Source organism: Nylanderia fulva, unplaced genomic scaffold (assembly GCF_048542155.1).
Source record: "Nylanderia fulva isolate GAGA-0341 unplaced genomic scaffold, ASM4854215v1 Scaffold5, whole genome shotgun sequence".
Lineage (NCBI taxonomy): Eukaryota > Metazoa > Arthropoda > Insecta > Hymenoptera > Formicidae > Nylanderia > Nylanderia fulva.
In genome coordinates, this window is record NW_028190587.1 from 2,809,883 (window position 1) to 2,833,167 (window position 23,285).

General features: G+C 42.3%; 1 protein-coding gene across 1 annotated transcript in view; it reads left to right on the top strand.

The window, feature by feature from the left end:
* Shrm (shroom) overlaps positions 1 to 23,285 on the top strand; it is a 91,342-nt gene that overhangs the window by 31,308 nt on the left and 36,749 nt on the right. Inside the window, 6 exon segments of the mRNA XM_085487086.1 lie at positions 13,832 to 14,206; positions 14,808 to 15,120; positions 16,470 to 16,715; positions 16,842 to 16,996; positions 17,080 to 17,919; positions 18,022 to 19,737. Coding sequence (XP_085343212.1) covers positions 13,832 to 14,206; positions 14,808 to 15,120; positions 16,470 to 16,715; positions 16,842 to 16,996; positions 17,080 to 17,919; positions 18,022 to 19,737 — 3,645 coding nt within the window.

Below are 23,285 nucleotides of genomic sequence, written 5' to 3' on the forward strand. Positions count from 1 at the left end.
TTGGCCATTTAAACCCGCCGAACATCCCGAGAGAAAGAAAGATCGAGAGACTCGGCATGTACATTAATTTGTCACGGATGTAAATGATATTTGCTGTATATTCCCGATATACAATATGTATATATATATATGTATGCATATATTTATATTTACGTATGTGTGTGTATTAATTGCTCGCAGCTAAATAGCCCGTTAACGCTTCACGGCATATCGTGGGTAAGCTTCTTGCATCTCGGGGGGACAAAAGACCATTCCTTTCTTGCCCGCGGATGGACAAAGGGTTGCCACGGCCCTTGCGTTTCACGGACGTTTTTTGAAGCGTGTGCAACAAAGCGCGACACGACGTCCTCTTCGAATTCCTAAACGTGCGCTCCCTCCGCAAATTTCAATCTTTCCGCGTGTATCGTAAATAGGCACAAAGGGCTGTCGTTTATTTCTCTAGTTGTAAACCGGTAGGTAGCGCGAGACGGATGAAGCGGCATATACCGCTGAATACCACATCAGTTACGGAAACATTCAATCGTACCACGAGCTACACGCTTCTTCGAATAAGAGCTCTAAGAAAAGTTCCATCCGTTGTAAGGATAGAGTATCGATAACTTACTATCTTTTTGCATTTATGACGCACACATCAGGAAATGCTGCTAATCATTTAAATATTCCTGCTATAAGATTCTTAAGCACTAGTTAAAATAACAATTTTATATAAATAATTTAAACTTGCGTTTAAAAAATTTTTGTCACAAATTTCTTCTTCGTTGGACGTAGGTCCATTTCAGATACGATCTGAAATCTAGGCGATAAGAAACGCAAAATGAGAGCGTACCCTTGTTGCGGCGTCTTTCTCGAGAACGGCTGACAACGGTTAACAGTATCCGGCCCCCACCCCGTGTGAATTATATATACGAGCAGAGAAGAGCGATTCGCCTTCGCGACGTGCAGGTGGGTGTACAGCGAGCGAGCGAATTTTGCGCGAGCATTCACTTGCCGATTGCGCGTGATATTTATGTGCATCTATATATATATATATGTGTACGTGTATCCATATACGCATGCCAACAGTCCGCCGCGTTCGCTTGACAGCCGTTGACAACGGACGACAGGGTGGTGGCCTAACGGCACTCGGTCCGCGAACGTTCATCTTACTCAAGGAACATCTCGGATCTCCTCTCCGTGTGTAGGCGGGTTCAATTACCGTGGTCACCCGGTTTGAACCCTGATCCTCTCCAGCTTCGATTGCGGTCTCGCGATAACTCGAGTTAACACGCGAGATCGGTACGGCGCGGCGCAGCGCGAAAACGCGCGGATGCAAATGAGGCCGCCTTATTTATTCGCGACATTGTGCTCTTCTCGCGTAGAGACTCTCGAGATGCGCGTGCGATCGGCCGGATTGTCATTTGTGCGGGCGCTCTCTCGTTCGCCATCCTTTTTTTTCGCAGCACATTTTTGTAACACAAACCGCGTGCTTTGTATAGAGACTGATAGCCCCGAAGCGAGAAAGAAGTACGCCGTGGGTCGTAATTGATCGAGCGTTCGTTATGCACGGATGTACGATGACATTTACAGGGAGGACCTCGCGCTTTTCTCCTTTCGTTTTTTTTTCGCCATGCGTATAAGGAGTATCCCGCGAAACGGCTCGAGGTTAACGACCTGGACAGAGAAAGAGGGGGCGACAGGAAGGAAGGCCACCGGCGAAAAAGTACCTCGATTCCGCGTACAAACCTGCACTTGTTGCGCACGATTATGCATGCATTAGGCGTATTCCGAGTACGCCCGGCTCCAGATTGCAATCAAGTAAAGATGGATTGCTTTACCTCCGTACGAACGTGGACTCGTGATGCCGCAGATACCGCATGACGAATGCATGTTTTACATTATCTTTCTTATTTTTCGTTGACGAGAAAGGAAGAGAGAAATTAAGAAGAACGGTCGACATGCATAATATAACAAAATGTCAAATAGGTATATTTAAGTACGAAGATCTCGGAAGACATTACACATTTTTTCCCGCTGAATACAGGTCAGTGTGCGTCTAGAACTCGCGTTACTCTTACGCCAATGACATTTTGGTGACAAAAGCGATGTGATATATTAAGTTGAACAATTCCTTTATTATTATTCGTAATACATTAACGTCGAGCGTGATCCCGCATTACGTAGGGTTTTTTTTGCTCATGGGGACAATGCAACCTCAAGTATTTCCAGTTTAGCACCCACACTTGGAGCGTCTACGCCAATGGCGGTCAAGTCGAACGAGGGCCGAGGAAGGACCGGTTCTCTCTCCGGTCGTGCGAGGTCCCTTCTACTATCCATCGGACTCCGATCCGCGAAGCCTCGCGTGGCCCCCTGGGCCCCACGTTCTGCACCGACTCGTTCGCTTGATCCTCTCTCGGCCAAGCAAACTAACTTCGGGATCTCGAGAGGTTTGTTGCGAATAGGTACTACAAGTTGCTCGTTACCGCGCGACTCGTGAGACGCTCGCTAAATTGTCGTACGAGGAATATTTTTATACTTCTGGTACTGCGATATATAAAACTACTTTTGCTATATTTTTTATTTTATATTTAATACTCGAAAAAAATATTTTCTTTTGTATAATATATGATATTTTAAATCGGCCAATAGAGCCCAAGCGCGAAAAATTAATTCTTCGAAACTGTAGGTATCTCTTGGTTTGAGATTACAGTTCTAAAGAATTAATTTTTCGCGCTTGGGCTCTATTGGCCGATTTAAAATATCATATATTATTCTTAAGATTGAGAGCCGAAAAAAAAATATTTCTTATTTGATTTTCTTTTGTGTAAAAAATTTAATGCGATAATTTAACTCCGTAACAGCATGGCGAAAAGTGATTGATTATTATAATTCTTTTTTTCTCAAACCAAAAAATGGCAAAAATGTGACAAAGAGAAGAGATTATATTTAAAAAATTTATTAAGTACATAATCATTTTTTATGAATACTCTAGAGTATGAAAAAAAGAAACGTCTCTCGTAAACTTGATTTTAACGATTTATTCGCTTATGCTAACACGTGCAGCAGGAAAACAGCCAACGAAGGCGAGGTCATGCCAATTCTGCGTCTAATTACACACCACTTGTTTACGCAATTAGCTAATTGCTAATCGGACACAAACTGTAACACTTCGTTAAATGCCAAGTACATATATAAAGAAAATCCTTCGTCGAGGCAGCAGACGACGCTCGATAAGCTCTCCCCCAATAGCGTTTCCTGTGCGAGTTTATAAATGATTCGTCGCGATCGTCGACGTATCGCGTAATTCACTTCTCGGATAGAGCATGCCCGCGGCGAACTCTCCTTGAACTACAGGGAGAATCGGTTCCCTTTGATTACCTCCGCTCGTCGTATATATACAAACGAGTCCCTTCTCCATAGAAGATATCTCTCGTACCTTTTTTTCCAAGACTGCCTGACTTGACGCGATGGAGCACACAAATGATTCGATAACTCCCAGCCATAGTTACGTAGCGGAGCGATACCGATCAGGTCCGATATGCCATCGTCGATAACTCCTTCTTTCTCTTTCTCTCTCTCTCTCTTCTTCTCAATAAAGAAGCAAAGATCCCCGAGCAGACGAGGCTGTCCTTCCAATTAATAAATTCACCTTACGTACGGCTACCCGCAACGCGCGCGTCTCTTCTCTCTGTGTCTCCTTTTCGTACCGGACGCGACGTAATTTAAGTCGACGACGCGCAGCAGGCGACGCGACCTTACTTTAGACACGTGTCTGGTCGCGTGACTCCGCATTTTCTCCAGTCATCCGGAAGTCCCAGGTCGACGAAACCGATCGATTTCTCGAGCTTCACGCTGCGCTATTGTGTACCAATTAATACGGTCCGAATCGAAATATCGAATTCTCGAGCAAATGAATGCGAGAGCGATTGCGCTTCTTCTCGATCTCCATATGCACCCTCTCGTGTGCGATACTTTAGATACGGGTATTAACCGCCTGGCCGGAAAACGGATGCCGACAAGGTCAGCTCGCCGTGCTCCCACAGGAGAAGACTTCTTTCCGCGTTAATTAATCAATTCCCCTCGTTTCTCGATTATATGCCGGGAGCGTTGCCAATGGCGTAACACGGCGTATACGCACTCGACGCATGTGCCCGGGGCATAATGATATTATTCCTACCACGATTTACCGCCTGATGCAGATAACTGACGACCAAGAACAGGTATTATGCGCGTTCCTCCTCAAGAAGAGGCAAATCGATTTGCTCGCTCGTTAATAACCGTTCTGTCTCTTCACGCGGTTTATCAAAAAAGATTCTCTACTCTAACATTATGTGTGCATTATTTTGGATACATAAACAGAACTGCGACTTTTGTAGGTAGTTCAACAAGTAGGTGCAAATTCCAATTTTCTTCGTTTTATTATATTAATTTTAACTGTGTTATGTTATAAAATTCAAAAATATAAATTTAAAAATGAATAAAGAAAAAGTTCGTAATTAATCGATGTAAAGTCGGCAATTTTAGAATTAATGAAGAGATCTCTTCGACAGATCTTTTTATGACGGTTTCCTGGGATCATGGAATTCCTGGAATTCTAACACATGCTTCTTTATGCGTTCATACACATTTGCTCGCTTCAATATTTCGCTCGCTCGCCAGAAACCTGCGCCGCACGCGGAATCGATACGCCGCCTCGATAATCGTTCGATTCTTTGCGCGTTTATCGGTTACATACAAGAGCAGGAAGAACTCTGCGTTGTGCGAGTTCGCCTCGGCTCGCAGGGGCCGTTACTCCAGGAAATCGCATGCAGGTACCACGCATTTGCAACGCGCGAACGTTACGTACCTGCGTAAAGCGGCGTGCGAGTAGCGTGTTTGCGCCGATTCTTTCCAGCGCGAGCTCGCAGAGAGCAGATAAGACCGTGGGAGGAACGAAGAAGAGGCCGGGAAGATTCTTCCCGCTCGAGAGAACCTTTCCGCATTTACGCGAGCGACCTATCTCGCGCGACAAGCTGTTTTTCGACCGATCTCTTCCGGATGCATCGGCGACCCATTGCGCGAAAGTCGCCGGATTACTTAATCCCCCTTTGGCCGCACAAAATGCAAGATTCGCGCAAACGAATGGGACGACACCGTGCTTCGAGGGATCAGGGGGATTAAAACCGGTATAAAAAATACCGGTTTGGTACCGATATTTTTTTCGGTTTTATATAATAACCTAAATAAAGGAAACTGATTAAATACCAGTGTAATACGCAATGATAAATGATATATAATTTTTCAGAAGTTACATATTTTTTTTATACATGCATAAAAATGTTATAATTTGATTAATATAGGTAATGATGAGAAAATAATATTAATAGGATTTGATTTTTTTTTGTCTATTTTATACAAGTACTACCGCGTTCCGGCATTAAGTTATCATTTATTCACATATATGTATATTTACGCGAGCGCATAAATTTCACGTGCGATGCATATGTAATTACGTTGCAACGCCTGCGCACCGAAAGGGTTAATGCATCGAGTCGCGAAAAAAAGCGACGGATGCGGAGGTGACTCACGTAGAATGGAACGTAGACGATAAGAGAAGGAGTGCACAGGATCGCGAAATGTACCAGTATTTAGATAGCGTTCTTTTCTAGTTTATGATAATGCATTCCGCTTTTGCACGGGCACAAACGCGTATTTCTCCTTCCTTTTAACATACACTGGGCGGAAAACGTACATCAATGTCTCTCCTCTTTTCTGCTGTCCACATATAACTGTAACGGACCAGAAGAAGCTTCGCAGCTATCCTATATGTCGTAACGAAATTTACAGAGATACAGACGTACTTTACTTTAGATAGAGATCGGCGTATCGAATTCGAGCGTTCTTCGGCGTGCTCCCTTTCGCTTATTCGTGTGATATATAATTACGGCAGCTTCCCGTCGCTATTGCGCTCCATTAGCATAAGAGTTCTGCAATTTGCGTCTGACGAAAGCCTACGCGATGCGCCGCGGAAAATACCGGTCGGTTGCGATCGCACCGAATCGAGTCCTTCTCCGAGTTATTGATTCTGCATTCGTGAGCGAGGTCAACGATCTCGCCATTTGAGAGTCGGTGAGATCGCGATTATCAGCGGCATGATTCGAGAAACGAATTAGAGAAATACAATGGATTATCTCGGTATCGATCGATTAAACGTGTTCCTTCTTCTTTCGGCCACTGGAGATATACAATCCCGCCAGTCCTTTGAAATATCTGCTTGAAATATCTGGGATCAAGAGGAGGGGGCATTACTAGAGAGAGAAAAACAGAGAAATATATAGAGATAGATAATCTCTGGTGCAACAAATGGAAGTATGATTCAAGAGCCACGATAGCGCACCTGCGCTACATTCTGTATTAATTGTCGATTATTCGCAATAATTAACATTGTAAAAATAAATTGTGCATTACGGCACGTTGTGATTTTTTCCTTGGCTGTAAAAGTAATCGCGCAACTGCGATGGAATTTAAATGGGCAAAAATTGCGGCAGGCATTGAATCACAATCGACACCGATCACATTTTACACAGTCAGGCACGGTGCATTTATTCAGATTCGCGAAATCAATTGATAGGATCGAAGACTTCGTCGAGAATTCCGTCAAGAGATCTTTACCGACATCAATATTTATGATTACGATGCTCAATATTTCACATTGTCTTCTCTAAGGATAGCTTCCACGTAACGGTTGTGCTTTAATAGACTTGCATAAATTACGGGAACATGATCGATCCTTGCTGTCAATTTTTCGGTATTAATTGCTTCGACTAAGATTGCAAGAAACGTTCCGTGAAAGTGCACGTTAATCAGGCGGCGTAATACAGGCTTAATGTTTTACGCATACCGTCCATATCGTATTCTCGAGTTATGGCTTGTATTTTTAAAAAAGAACACGAACTCTCGACCATGTCGCGGGTCAAAGTGACGGAAATTACGGGCCTCTTCGCTTGGGGAGAGTGCATGAGATCCGTCGTATTTCAGCAATTTATTTTTTTCTCGTATTTTGCCTTTCTACTTCTTACATCTTCCCCCTTTTCGAATCCTTAGTACGTGGGCGGGAGACGGATATTTATACTGATTGCCTCATCTAAACTTCAATAGGAGAATATTATTCAATTTTGCAATTATTAGTTATAATCATGACAAAATTTCTATATTCCTATATAAGAGTTCGTATCGATATTCAGAATAATAATTTAAACAAAATATGCGGCATTTAAAAAAATTATTAGCGAGTAGTAAAGCTATCTCAAAATAAACAGGGATCGAAAAAAAAGTTGCAAGAAGAGAATCTTCCACGGCACGCTCTCACTCGATATCGGCGGAACGTGAAATTTCCCGAGTTTTCGATAAATTTTTCCAATGCAATCGCGATATAGCGCTTCTCCCTTCTATATGGAAATAATTCCATCTCCCGTCTGTGAGTCGCGTCGCAGAAAATGGGCGAAAGCGGTTTTCTTCGTCGACTTTCGGCCCATCAAACGTTGCATGTAAATCGACTATCGTTGACTAACTCCTGTTAGTCGGATAGACTAACGCATTTGGTTATGCTAATTCAAATCGACTGCCGAGAAGATTGCGGCGAAAAAGGGAATTGGATTCGCCTCATTACCATAAAATGACGTGCTGCCGCAATGTGACGGATGGAAAAATTGATTGGCACGGATATGTCAAAGCGCACGGTCAGGTTTACCGCTGTGCGATGTTTGTTCTTTTTCCTTCTCTCTTTCTCAAGCGAACGACGCTCCTCTGATTATTATTATGTTAGTTCTCTTAACGATGTCAGAGCTGATAATATATCCTGTAGCAATATTAAATTAATTGCGTTAGATTAACGGAATGATGCAGGCGAAAAGCACAATCGATCATTGCGCGATTACATCGAACGTTATCAGGTGTGCATCTGATATCCGCGGTCTCTGTAAATATGCGTATTGACAATGACATTGAACAGTAGGTTTGCAATAAATATTAGCATCTCTATATCAGCCGAAGTATCGAATGAAATATATCATACCGCGCAAGAATTGTAATGCGTTATGTATATCCATATGTCAATTATATCAATACGTTACAAATATCAGATATCAAGATATATCGACAGAAGAATATGTTATGTCATTTTTCGAGCTCATTTGAATGAATACAGATTTCGATATCTGCATTGGCGGCAGTATCGAGAGGCTTGTATTATATTCATGAAAATCTTAATAAGTATCAACACTCGCGGAATAACTTTCTCATAAACTACTTATCTGAAGAATCTCTCTTGGCACCTCTCAGATAAGTTATATTTCGCACAGCTGGATCTATCCTCTCTATTGCCATATAGATTGTGAATTAGTAAGGAGAGAATTCTTTCGTTGTAATCTTATCTACAGCTGGCTGACTACTTACTACCTCGTCTACTCGTCCAAGAACACAAGCCAGGACATCGTCTGCGTATTCATTGGCGTGAGCAGCTTGATACATGACACGCGATGCTGCGCCGTACTTGGATGCCGCGCGAAGGCATCGAATAGAAGATATATGACACGGAGCGAATGTTGTACGAATAACGATTTACATCGCGATGCTAAACGAGACTGCGACGTAACGATCAATTTCGTACTTCCTTCCACTTACCAGCGCTCGCAAATCAAACGCTCTTCAAGGGATACGTTGTACATCCGATATACATTCAAGTTGGAAAAAAAAAATAAATTATGACTGTATAGACATAGACCGGTAATTAAGCGGCACATAAAGTATTAGAGCATTTATCATGAAACCGGCGAGAGACGTGAAAAGAGAGGATCTATACTTCGAGTCGAATAGAGGAAAGAGATGAGCATCCCGGCTAAGATGAGGAAATGAATTCTTTTACGTCCTACGCCTATGGGCGTGCACCACTTCTAAAGTCGCTCTTGCGAGAGGATACCGATGAGAGGGAAAGAGAGAGAGAGAGAGAGAGAGAGAGAGAGAGAGAGAGAGATGCTCTTCGTACAGCCAGGTATTTTCAACGCGATTCAGACGGTACCGGTGACGGCTACCGTTGTAGATGTGGGGAAGAAAAAGGCCCACCGCCAACGCGCGCGTCCGCGCCCTCTCTCTCTCTCTCTCTTTTTTCTTTCTCTCTCTCTCACCGCAGAAGAGAGCCGGATCATAATTCTGTTGCCCGGCGGAAAAAGAATCGGGTCCGGATTTCCATGAGCAACCCACGAGATACCTGGCCCGAGTCGCTTCTGTCGTTCCGTCCTGGTTTACACCTTCCATGTAGTCTTTTGCCCGTTCTTTCTTCTCCTTTTCCCCGCGTCGTCTTTATCCACCTTTCTTTATATATCCTCCGGCCTTCCACCTTCCATTCGCCAGCCTGGCTCGCGTGCGCACAGGCCGCATTGAATTTACCGCTTCGTGCGGCGTCGAGGAACAGACGAGCCGACGATAAGCCACGCACAGTGTCCCTTGCACATTCTACGGAACGGTCAGCTAAGAATCCCTCTGCATTCCCTGTCCGATTCCTTCTTCTTTTCCCCGACGCGCCCCAGACGTCAAGAACGCGACCTACGCGGGTTGACCTTCATTGTTTCTTGTGCGGCTGTGCTTCTGTTATTTGTATCCTGAGAATCGCTTTGCACTTTTTATTGAAAATTCTTTGAATGCCGTAGAGATTTAAAAAAATTATATTTTATATATATATCGAAAATAATGAATTATATCGTATATCGAGATACGTGAAGAATAATGTTGGTTTTTATTTTTCGTTAATTAATGAAAAGTTACGCGTGTCGTCACATACGGTTGCACATTTACGATGTTTGAATCACGTTAAAGAGAGATCTCTAAGAACCATTTTCTGATGCGCGATCATTCTCCGGAATTACATGTATTTGAGTAAGCAACCAGTTAACGAACTCAACGTGAATTAATTACGTGACGCAACGCTCTCGCCCCACTGTGAGTCCTCTTCGTGAAATATCCGTGTACCTTCTCTTTTTATTCTTAGATGAAGGCCAGAAGAAACTTTTTCCTTTGATTTCGGCCACTCCTTGCGACTCGTTATTCTTCTCACCAAGTCCCACCGAGGTAAACAGCGAACGCTAGCAAAGCGGAACATTGCCGACGAGCATAATGCAATGTACTTTCCAGCATGCGCAGTCGACAGTCCGGAAACAACAAATAACACTCTTTGTGGGTTAGCATAGTCATTGAGTTTTGCTGGGTATAAAAATAAGTATTACGAGTTGTATAGATATATATATTTTGTACTGCATACTACGTGCATCTACTTTTCTAGCAAAATGATAACCGGATGATAGAGCACGAGCATTGTCCGTGCTGTGAAAATCAGACACGTTTAAGAGAATAAGAAGTGATTTTCTTCCATCTTAAAAACTCGTAGTTTTAACTTTATGCGTTCACCGATATCTTAAACAGAATTATTTCATCGGTAGACCAACTGATTAAATCGCAAAGTGTAATTATTATGCAAGAATATGTATGATAGATGATTACGGTAATCTTCCCTTCAAACTGCGTTGCAGTTATTAAGATGCGCGACGTGCAGCTGTGCAAGAACGGAGATCATCGCTAATCTTAAAAAGCACATTTTATACGCTCTCCTCTAATAACGCTAATGTCTCTCGTGATACTTTCGCTCTCGCGCATGCCTCGAAAAATTAAAGAAATATTTGGATAAAAAATTCTTCTCTTCCTTCCGTCTTTATGACGTATTCACACGAGAGAAATACATTTTAGCAGTTTTTCACGGCATAACACTCGACACCGCGATGATGTCTACGGACGGTCAGTGATTAAAATGCGTGATTTAGGGGCACGCGGAGACTTTAATGCGCGCAAAAGTCGCATCCGCTTCTCCATCCGACATCTATACGCATAACGTGAGAGCGCGGCATACCTCTTGCGCCATTTCTCCCTCCGTTAATCCTCGTTTTCCTCTGTTCCTCCTCCATTCCTCCTCCATTCTGTCCGCTTCTATATGAACTGCACGACGAACGCGTGTGCGAATGCGCCGCACGATTGCGGAAAACAGGCGCGTATGACGCGTAAGGTACGTCAGTGAATGGATACACGTTGTCTTTCTAGCTATTCACGACGCACTTCATGGATCGAGACAGTTCGGATTCGTAAATCGAGGATATACGCTTTCCTTCGGCTCCCAATGACATTTGCAATTTTTGCGCGACGTCGTCTTTATATATATATATACATCTATAGTCTTTTTATTTTTTTTCTTCGGTCCGCAGGCATTTACGGAATTACCAAAATCGGCAAGTCGTTCCTTCGCCACATTGTTGCAATTTGCGGTAATAATCATCCGCGCGGCGGATTCCCGTTGGCAGTCGATGTCGATGTCGAAATTATACGCTGCGCTGGTGTTGCGTGCACGAAAAGAATAATGCCTGAGTCGCAGCATCGGCAGCAATCGATAACTCGTGCGAGACGTAAAAAAAGAGGAGATTCGACGTGGGCGTACATGGTTATTAGAAACAGTACTTCCTTATTCCGACGAAGCAGTGATTGAATCTCCGCTGTGTTCTATTGCGCGGATCTCTATCGGCACACATTTGCGATGAAATCCAGTATGGCACACTAGCCAACAATTCGAATGCGGGAGAGAAGTATTCACGAGTTTCTCGATTCAAGAATAGTGTAATTCGTCGTGTATGTCATTATCTGGATGTTGCACTTAGGAGCCTCGGAGACCGTAAGTTTATTTATGCGTCTCTCTGTTCCGGGTTTATTTCTCGTTATATGAAACCATGACGTCAACATGTCTACCGTAACAAATTCAATTTAACGCACGCCGACATTATGAATTCCTTATATTCGTCGATTGATAGTTTCATGGCCAATTGATTAGTTGGAGAATCGATTCCTCTAATCAAACTGATTGTTACAAGGAGAATTTCTCTTTGTTGTCTATTTCGAGAAATGTCAAGTACGAGTTACAAAATTACGTACAAGGATTACCGACTACAGTTTATTGTGCCGTAGGAACGAGTGTTCAGTTACTTGCACGCTATATTATATTTAGTATACTAATAATATATTATATATAATTGTAATTTCGATATTTTCTAAAATGGTCGTTTATTTCACACTATACTCGTCAGATACGTAAATGAATCGATTATTTATCGTATATATATATATATATATATTATCGTGTACTTTTACTTATTACAAAATCACTCAAATATTTTACATTCGCCCACATACCGATGTGCGGGCGTCCTGACATCGTGTCGTACGAGAGATGCGTGCTTCGAATACGCGTTGCGTGCAGGATATCTTGCAATTAGGAGTCATCACCGGGCGAAGTCGGAAACGTAGGTAAAAATTGGCAATACCTGGTGCCTTGAGGGCAGCCAATTCCACCAGGACGTTTCACCACACGTAAGATTGCAAAATTTTTACTGCTCGCTCCCAACTTTGCGCGAGATTATTCCGCTGGCCGCTTGCGTTTTTTTCCGCATTTTTTCGTGACGTATAGAATTTACTATAAAAAATATCGCTCGCAGAAATTGATTCTTTTATCGTGAGACGATACAACTAGGATCGAATCTTCGTGACATATAACGTCCATCTTTTCCTCGGAAGTGGAAGTAACTGCATTGCAGAGCATAATACAATATTTTTTTTACAAATAACATTGGTTTCTTCTTGTCTTCTTGCATCTTGCATAAAAGGATTTCATATTTTTCGATAATAGCAAACATCTATATTTCGTAATTTTAAAAGCGCGCTATTAGATTCGTAAGATTCAAAATATTATCTGCAGTTGTCTTGGAAAGAAACATATATTATATATTTATTTTAAAATTTAAATGACCAAAAGTGCTCCCCGTAATTTACGATTAATCCAGAATGCTTTAAATTAATCGCGGAGCAGATAAAAACCTGCTCGGCGAAAAGTTAAGCGAACGCTTATACTTGGCGATATCTTCCGCACTGGAGATGCGCGATCGTTTATTTTACTTTTTAGCATTCGTGTTTCGTTAAAAGCTGTCATCATTCACGCGCTCTGGAGACCCCTGACTCGGAAATAGCGTTATCTATCAGTTTCATCAATCACGCTGAGTGCACCTCTATTAACACGACTCATTATTTCTCTGTCGTTCAACAGTTAACTACACGTATGCATGTCTCTAAACTCGTCCAAAGGTTAAATAATCAGCCGTAAGACGTTTACCTCGGATTTTATCTTGTAACCAACACACCTAACATTCAGTCTTACAAGTTCGCATCTACTACTAAATAATGTAATTCGCTTTGCGAACAAAGTGAGATTAGTATAATGCCGCAGCTTTTGAAACTGATAATAAATGTCTACCACAAATCACGCATTTATGCAATGCCAAAAAATTCACATTAAATTTTGTGCATTTCAAACAAAGATTGAAATCAATGTTATTCTATGAGATTTATTAGATGCAAAAATATGTATCAAATGCTAATCATGTCACATTTACATTATGTAAATAAACATAAATATAATTTTTATATGTTTATACAGTACTGAAATATGTTTAAATGCTACCTCAGGATCAGAATTTTGCACTTAAGAAAACAGAATTGACATGCACATTTAATGATATTACGAAGGAGATTAAATCATCCAATTGATAAAGTGTTTAAAGTGTCACATTTAATTTGCATGCACGCACGAACGCATCTCATAAATATGTGAAAACCCTACGACCGATTCCGTTATACTTGTCCATGTAATCGCTTAATTTTACATGATTATCTAATCACGAGATTTTATCTCATGGAAACGTCGGAATTCAACTGTTTTAATTTTCTGCCCACTTAGGTGTATCCCGGATGGCGGGGACGTTGGTTACACGATGACGGAGCTGCAACCGTCGCCGTCAGGATATCGCGTTCAGGATGAGGCCCCAGGCCCACCTTCCTGTCCCCCAGGATCTTACAAGTCTTACGCGAGCCACGGCCACGGTAGCGAGGCTGCCAATTTCAAGAGTGCCGCATCGTATTCTCAGGAAGGCTATGGCCTTAAGCAGAGTCCGCCTCGACCGGTGGCTCTTAACGAATATTATCGTCGCAGAAACGACGGACGAAGGTCCAGCATGGAGGGGACCGATCACGAGGGTGGCAAAAAGACTGCCGCGGTTGCCGCTTACAACGACGGTCACAAGAAGAATACTCCGGGCTATAAGAACGACAGCGGGTAGGTCCTCGCGTAATTTTTTGGCATCTGCTCATGAACTTTCTTCTTTTTTCTATCCATCTTCTTCGACGCGAATTATCGCAAATAAAGATTCGTCGTGAAATGAATTCTTGAAATTTAGATTCGCACATTGCAGCAAAAGATTATCCGCAGGATTATACGTACAGACAACTCTCACGCGATGCCGTTGCAAACGTGTCAATGTATCTAACCGGAAGGATATGTCTCAGTTTTTTCAAAGGAAATGTCTCAGGTTTTCCGCCGCGAACGGTATATTGCTGAGAGACCGCGGGAGAAATACCTCGATTACCGCACAAATTACGCCGAACTCGTTGACTGTATCATAAATTATGCAGTCCGCGCGCACACATCCTGGTAATAAAGTAGTTCAATGACATTGCGCGCAAAAGCACCGCGGTCGAGAGTGTCGCATATTACGAATGATTCATCGGGTGGGGCGCTAATAAACAGACGATTTAGCATCCGCGCGTAATTGTTTCCACGTACGAGGGAATGTGTGTTATTTCTGCTTCGGCTTTCTCGCAACGTGTACGCGTGTCACTTTAACGCGACGTTCCCACATAACCGTCTGTCCCATTAGATACAGCGAGAGCCTCGGATTCGATAGCTTCACGCTGCCCCTTAATGAGAGAGACGAAGCCTCGCCACCGCCGACGCCGCCAGTTAGGGATGCCTCCAGTCTCAAGGGCGTGTGTTACGGCCCGGGACACGAGAAATATCCATCGTGGCCGAGCGCGCCTGAGCGACATCCCGACGAGGATATCCACAGCTCGGGACACAGCGGCTCCCATCGCTCCAAGTCCTGGACCGACCACACCAACTATCCCAAGGAGAAGCCAGCCCAGTACACCAGACCGCACACGAAGAGGCCCAATCCCGCGTTCACGCAGCAGGTAACTTATATAAAACCCTCTTTGTTTCTCACAAAACGATCCTTACGCCGCATCGTTTAGGCAGTCTAAACGTAGCCGCGCATTCACGCACGGTTTAATGATGATTTAGTATTAATTAGATGCATAAAAGATGTCGCATACTTATACGCAATACATGTAATTTTATATACATAAACAACGTTTCTATTGCATCTTTGTAGATTTTATTGTTAAATATTAATGCAAGATTGGAATATATAAAGAAACGAGTTTGCAGGAATAATTGATTAATAGAAACGGGAAGCGTAATAATGTAAATAATAAATAAGATACTCTTTATAGCTCTTATAGCTCCCTCTTGACGATCAAGTTACACTTGCAAAATATTTTTAACTTCTTCTGCTATTCACGCGATTTGCATCAGCTCGATTCCCTTACAAGCTTCCTACTATAAACAAAATTCGCTGTGTCAGACGTTCTCGATTGCCGGTTGCAAAATCGAATCTCATTTACACGACGGTAAAGTACCTCGGTAGGATAAACAAGTCACGAGGCAACGGACGGCTTATCGGAGCATTTTTTTTATGCTTTTAAACGAATTACAAAGTCGACACCGTCCACATGTTTAACAATTAAAGGAACTTATCCGAGCCGAACGTGCTGTGTGTTAAGAATTGAGATCACCGCGGGGCAGAATCTTAGCGTACGTATTGTGCTGCGCCCTAAAACAGCGTAGACAATTAATCTCCCACATCCGCACCCTCCTTTCTCTCGGTGACATAATCGCCGTGCTACCGGCTTTCTCAAAAGTAGGTCGTGGTATTTTGTTGGTCCGACCCGCATCGTGCGCGCCATAAATTCCGATACATACCGGTGACTTGGTGTCAAGAGGGAAGAAGAGAACGGACACGCAAAAAAGAAAACAGAGGAGGATGCTAAAATTAGTTTTGCTCCCTTTTTTTCGCCGAAATCGTGAAATTTTATTAGTTCAGCACAGTTCTTATTTTAGACGTACGCATTTAGCTCTTTTCCTGCCGGTGTATATTTTAAGATCGAGATTATTTTTATTTGTTTTTTGCTTATATATGCGAGAGTGACGTTAACGTCGTGAGTCATAGAATATACTTTGGTTGCAAGCTAATCATTATTCATATAACAGAAAGTATAATGCATTGATATTTTTCGATTAACAAGCACGAATATTTATATAAAATATTTTTTTATCGAGTACTGCATCCTACTTTTAATTTTACATGTATTGTGAAAGTAAACTATGAAATAAAAATTACTCTACCAAATGCTATTTTAAGCTGCTACTTTCTAAGCACATTTACAATTTTCTATTACGCTGCAAAAATTGAATATTGCAGTTGAAAACGGTAATGGAGCGTTGCGAGAAGATCCCGGCTGAGACTTACGAGTCACGCAACAGAAGCAATGTCGAGGAAGAAGCAGTGTCGAGATTGTGGCCGCGTGTAGATCGCGAAGGTAAAGCTTTGGGAGATGCGGAGTACGTGGTTCCATCACCGCCGGAACGGGAACAGCAATCTCAGACTTTGAGTCATGCTGACCTGGAAGCTTATGTAAGAAGCTATCAGGATCCTCAGGTGTCCCAGGTAAGAATATAATCGAATAAATATCCCGGGAACGTAACGAGCAATGCGACTGGAGCGACTATGCAAATATTTAATTACTTTTTTTTTATAATATATTCTTAAAATCAATGTCGTATTTGTCATTAGGTGGATCTTTACCGCGAAACGACCTTAACGCAAGCGGGTCTCGAAGAATACACGAGAGTGCAACATTCTCAACAAGCCAGCTACGCACAATCTGAAGGATATCACAGTTACGTATCCAGCGTAGATTCTACGACAAACACGCCGTTCCTCGATAGGTGAGATCGTCTTTATATATCATCTCATTAACAGTAAATATCACGTGACGTCTTTGTAATAAGAAATTGCTCTTTCTTATCAGATTGAGAAGAGACAGCGAGGCAGTAGCACAAAGGCCCGCGGCGTCCTGGGAAGACACCTCCCGAGAAGGAAGAGACAGCGTAGTAACCACGTCTAGTGGTAGCGCTTCTAGTAGCGAGACTTTAAAATGGCACGGCTCGATGTCGGACGTCAGCGTATCGAGCGGAATGCCTCCTCGACAAGGAGCATCGGATCGATGGCATCACGGATCCATGTCGGACGTTAGCAGCGTAAATGGGGGAATTTTAACTCAAAAATCGAACAACGTTTGCCATGAGAAATGGCAGAGCTCCATGAGCGATGTCAGCACATCCGGAATGGGTTCGAAAGGAAGGCACAATCTCGACAAATGGCAAACTTCGATGAACGATCGAAACAAACAGGGACAAAGTCGAACCAGCTTGCCAGCTGTTATCGGTCATTGCACAACGACGTCCACGCCGATCAGCGATATCTGTCAGACATCGATTCGAGAGAGCAAGTGGCAGGAATCTAACATCGACGAGGAGTCGTTGAATGAAAGATCGCAAGCGAATCAGTGGGATAATTCAAGTAGACTTGAAAGCGACAAATACGCTCCGCAAAGTCCTACGCGCCAGCAAGCTGGAACTGCGAGCCCGCAGAGCTCCGAAAATTGGAACGTTATACACGGATCAATGTCTGACGTGAGTCAGTCTAATGGAATTCAATGTAGCAAACAACTAATCGCCCACAGCGCGAGAGTGCAAACTCCACAACGGCATCATTCGGAAAGCGTGCTGTATTTGGATCGTGAACGTAGTCAACGAAAACTTTATCCTATTAGTACGACGCAGCCGCAAGAATCCACGCAATCTTCAAGGTATATATCATATACTAAAGAAATATGTTTTTCTATATATTATTTTTTCTATAATATATTCACAAATCATAACTAATTATTTTCAACATTTCTGTCTTCCAGAATAACCTTAAGCTCGCCGCCACAGCCGCAACTTTCCGTAGCTGAACGTATCAATGAATTGGAAAAACAACAGCAGCAACAACAAATGCGTTACACTTATCTCGATCCGGAAAAACGTCACAGAGTATCCGATCCTACTTTGAAAGCGATTCAAAAGAAAGCATTGTTGTCCTTCTACGAGAGACATCATCAAGCGTCTTGGCGATCGGAACCTCAATTGGCTCAAGGTCCTGTGCCAACTTCTCAGAGTCCTCAGAGTCCTCCGCCGCAGCCTCCTCCTCGGCCGAAACTATCTTCGTCTCGAAGAGCCAGTTCGGCGTCAGACTATGCCAGTGGTACCTGGAGGGAAAATGTCAACAGAACTCAGAGTCAAGGAAACGGCGATTTACCGAGCCCGAAGCATCAGCACAGCAACAGCTGCAGCAGTCTCTCTACAGATTTATTGGGACCTATGATAGTCGGTCCGGCTATATCGATAGACGACTGGGTGCCCGAGAGACCGCCTAAAAAGGCACATCTGAGAAATGCTTATAACGAACGCATGCCTAGCCCCGACTTGCCGCCGCCATCGCCGCCGACGATCACGGAGAGCGAGGTTCATGATTGCGACGATCCATTGCCGCCTCCACCGCCCGAGCTCAGCGACGATTCTTTCACGGAGGGTCAACGTAAATCTAACAACAGCATTCACCACCAGACGGAGGAAACAACGAAAATCAGTCGTGAAAAATCATGCGAGCGACACAAGTCGGAAAGACATTCTATGAAAAGATCGAAGCATAGCGGCAAGAGAGATCACGATAAGTTCAACAACAAATCTTTGCCGAATTCGACGAAAACAGGCGTGCAAGAGCAGGAACAACATCAATTCATTAGATCCTCGATAGGACTGAAACACGTGGATTCGGAAATGGTGTTGGAAAACGGAGTGTCGGCTGGCTTCGCCACGCACAGGATGGTAGCCACAGGACGTTCCAGTCTGAGATATCCTTCTACTCAGAAGCTTATGGTCAACGGAAGAATAGCGCCTAGAAGAGTATCTGAGGAAAGGCCTTTCTCAGCCAAACCTGCGGCACAATTGCCTGATTTACTGCAAAGATACAGCGACTCCGGGAATCAGAGACCCGCGCCGCAAGTTCCAGTGGAGCCGAGAATCATTCGGCAAGAATCGATGCGAGTCGATGGAACGCGCGTCGACGCGTCTGGTTTGTTAAGAAATGATTCCGAGAGATTGGAATCTTCTTCAGGTCAGAGACCGCAACCTCAAGTGCCTAAGAATGCGGATAAAAACGTCATCGCGAATCCATCGTCGAGATCGAATTATCTATCAACGACTGAGACGGTAAAGAGCCCGTCCAAGTACCTGAAGAACGGAAATCACAGCTTCTCCATTAGCAGTCCGCTCAAAACAGGATACGAGGCGAGCTCGAAGCTGTTTCCCTCGGAATCAAATCCACAGAAGTATCACGAACCGCCGAAATACGTTCCTAACCATCATCAGCGTTCTAGTGATGTGACGCAAAGAAGTACTCACACTTACTACGCACTACCGCCGAAATATGTTGATCTACCCAAGCAGAAATCTCAGTCTCAATGCTCGACGGAGAGATACAGCACGGGTTCTTCCAGTTCTCCGCCACCGCCTTTAGCGCCACGACAGAATACGCCCGGTAGAAAATCCTTGCCACCTCCACCAAGACCCGCGCCTCATCAAGGGTGAGTTTGATCATATTTTTGCATGAGTTTTGCATATTTGTTCTACATTTATTTGATATTTCACATTAATTCTTTTTTATTTTTATTTCAATTATTTTTTTACCAATTATATTTAATACTTTTATAATATTAATTGTATAACCATAACGTCGTTATTTTAATTATTCGAGGATTACGGTCGCCGTAATAATGATATTATTATCGTAAAATTTTACTATCAAAACTTGTTAGCGTTCGAAGATACGAGTCCGCGATTCTTACCGCGCTGCACATTCTGCGATTATCAATTATTAAAGGTCTTGAGCAGGTTAAAGCGTTTGTTACTGAAATGGCATCGCGTAATTTAAAATACGGGATACATACGGTCTCGTAATTGCAATGTAATTGAATGGTAAATAGCCGCCTCCGTTGCCGAGTACACAGCATCGTCATTAGCCGATGATGCGCCTGCAATGTCCCATCTTGTAGCGTGCTTATCCCGCGTTCAATCAATTGAGAATTAGAGGCAATCTGTAAGTTATTTTCTGCGCGGTCGGAAACGGCTAAGATCTATCGATGGATCGACAGATCGATTGTTCGGAAGTTCGAAATACCGCGCAGCTGATATAAAAAATCCTTGGAACGTCTCTTACGCGTATATCAATCAACGACAATCATACACAATCTAAAATCGTTCGTATACCGTCGACGTAATTTGTAATTTGTCGAATGATCTCGCTTCCTTGACACAGATAGGTTCCATATAATTTTTCGTAATTACCGTTTCTTTCAAACGAGAACAAAAAGTATAATTGACAGATACGTCGGAGTATGTTATCCGAAAGCTCGATGCAAACATGTATGTGCAGCTGTACATGTACATTTCACGTAAATAGAGAATATTTTTTGCCAACCAGTTTATAAATTTTTAGTATTCACCAAATCGTTTGCGCTCCGTGTTATCCAAAGCATATAAATCCTGAAGTAGAACATTTACATTTATAACCGTAAACGCCAATTGTAACGTGAATTATGTCATTAGAAAACTTAATAGCTACATCCACGTGCCTATAAAATAGGGTTGTAAAATGGTATATCGTTGATATGGAAATCAAAGCGAGAGAGATAACGAGATACCGAGCGAAAGAGACGCTGTTTTTGTTTGCGCTCTACCGGTTGTCGCAAACTCGTAAATCTCCAAGGCTCGCAGCATCAACCACACTGATAATATGGCGATTTCGGATTATCCGGGGTCGTTAATAATTTTTTTCGATCGTGTACTCAACCGAATCACATATATTATCGTGTGAGTAACATTGCAAATCTAACGGTACCCATTCTAAGATTGATTTACGAGTGATTTATGTATATAATTTTCCCTGAATAACGCAGCTTTAAACACAAGAACGCTTACAAGTAATTTCTGATCTCCCGAGCTATATTAAATTGCTGAAAATTTATTGTCGATTATTATCTGTCGCAAATTCCTTGAAATTTTTTTATGTAAACGTTTTTTATATTACAAATCTAAACTTTCAAGCACAACGCCCTATAAAAATTCAATGTTTCTCTAAAAATGGCTGAATTAAAAAATCTACAACATACACACCAGTTTATGCAGAATCAGCATGCTGGCGTCGAGCGGCATTTCATAAAAGAGAGAATTATACTATCTATACTCTCGTATATATTATATATGAAAGGTATGTAAGGTCGCGAACCATATAAGCTCTCGCGAGAACGTAGAGGAGTCATGCTTGTTGAACGCGATCGGTATATACGAGGATACGTTATTAAATTCTGACGAACGCGACGTTCTCGAATGCATTCTTGGAAGGCGAAAAGTCGGGCAAGGACGATTTCACACGACGTGAGTAATTGTATGAAAAGCGGAACAAGATGCGTTTGGAGAGCCAACGAAGGAGCGACGATATTAGCGAAGCGCGCTCTGTGACCCGGCACCTCTTTATTCATCGATCCATGATTTTTCGGGCCACAGAGCAAGCGAGAACTATAAAGAGGAGCAAGAATATTACTTAAAAACGAGAGATATGCGCGAAAACAGAAAGGCGCTTATAAATGAAGGAACGATGATCCGACAATCGATCGATAATAATTGCACGCTGGGCTAAGGAGAATTTTGCCAGTTAAATTTTCTAGTTGGGATACAGGATGTAGGCTCGATCTCACGGGGCGATAACTCTTTTCACCTTTCTTTTGTTCCCTTCTCGCTCTGATTGGGTGGCTACCTGGCCTCTTGAAACGCACGAGCGGTCGACCAACTACCCGATACGCACTTTGGCGAAGATGTTCCAAACCCACGATACGGTTCGACGAACGAACATTTGACTTGCGTCCGACCTTCGACAGGAAGGAGAGATTACCCGGTAAAAGAGTACTAGAACCGTTGCAGACATTTCTCTCTCTCCATCTCTTCTCTCTTTCTCTCTTTTTGTTTCTCGCTGCGCTAGATATTCAAGAGCGCAACCAAGATTTAACCTTTCGAATAAACCAACCTATAAGGCAGAAATGTCAGAAAAAAGGTTATCGTGTGCCACCACGGGCGTGTTGGCCTGTTCTTTGGTGTTTGATCATGTTCTCCACAACGCCAACGATGATGAGGTGCGGCGCCGTAGGCTAATGCCTTGCGATAAATTAATAACGAATTCTGGCAGTGATCTCATATTTATCAAGATATCTAAGCAATGTATCTTCTAGAACATTTTCATTAATTGTAAAAATTTTTATCTACTTTGTCATGTAGCAAACGTTTCGAAATCGCACAGCATTGCGGAGTGAATCGCAAATCTGGCGTAAAATTATGTGATGATAAACTCTCATTTCTTGCGCGCGCTCGCAAAAGTGGATAAGAATGTTTATGGTGGAAAAACTTTTGCATTTTTAAAATTGCGCCTTTATGCAAAAGGCGATTTCTTCCCCCGAGGGAGTTATGCGACGATCTATGACGTTATCGTAAATTCTTGTTACGAGAAACATAGATTGTTTTTACTCGGGGTTACATTTACGACGCAATAATTGGCCTGTAAAATTCTCTGTTCAAACATTATAATATTCATAGCATGATGCAGTTTTCTTTTCAAGGATCGATTTGGAAAGTTACCTAAAGAACAATAGTAACGAAGAAGAAAAGTTGATTCACGAATTAATTGCTACATCGAGATTCATAAATCAATTAGTGTTTCTCAGTTAATAACTCGATCACTGATATCGTATTAAATTCATTATGACTAGTAAAGATGATCGGATTATCCAATTTTTATTTGTCTTCTATTTTCTTCTCTTCTATTTTGCTTATTGAAAACAAATTAAAAATAGATTTATTAATAATAATTTATCTAAATTCTCATGCAAAACTTTCAAATTATTTTATATTTAGTCATGTTTCGTTTCTGTGAATTTAGTAACAAATTTTTATAAAAATATAAATGATAATTCTATAGATAAAATACTTATTTAATTTATTGAATAATAACATAAATATTTTCAGAAATTATGATTATTTTTTTAAAAGAACAGTTTAAATATTAATTTATGTAAGGCCTTTCGAG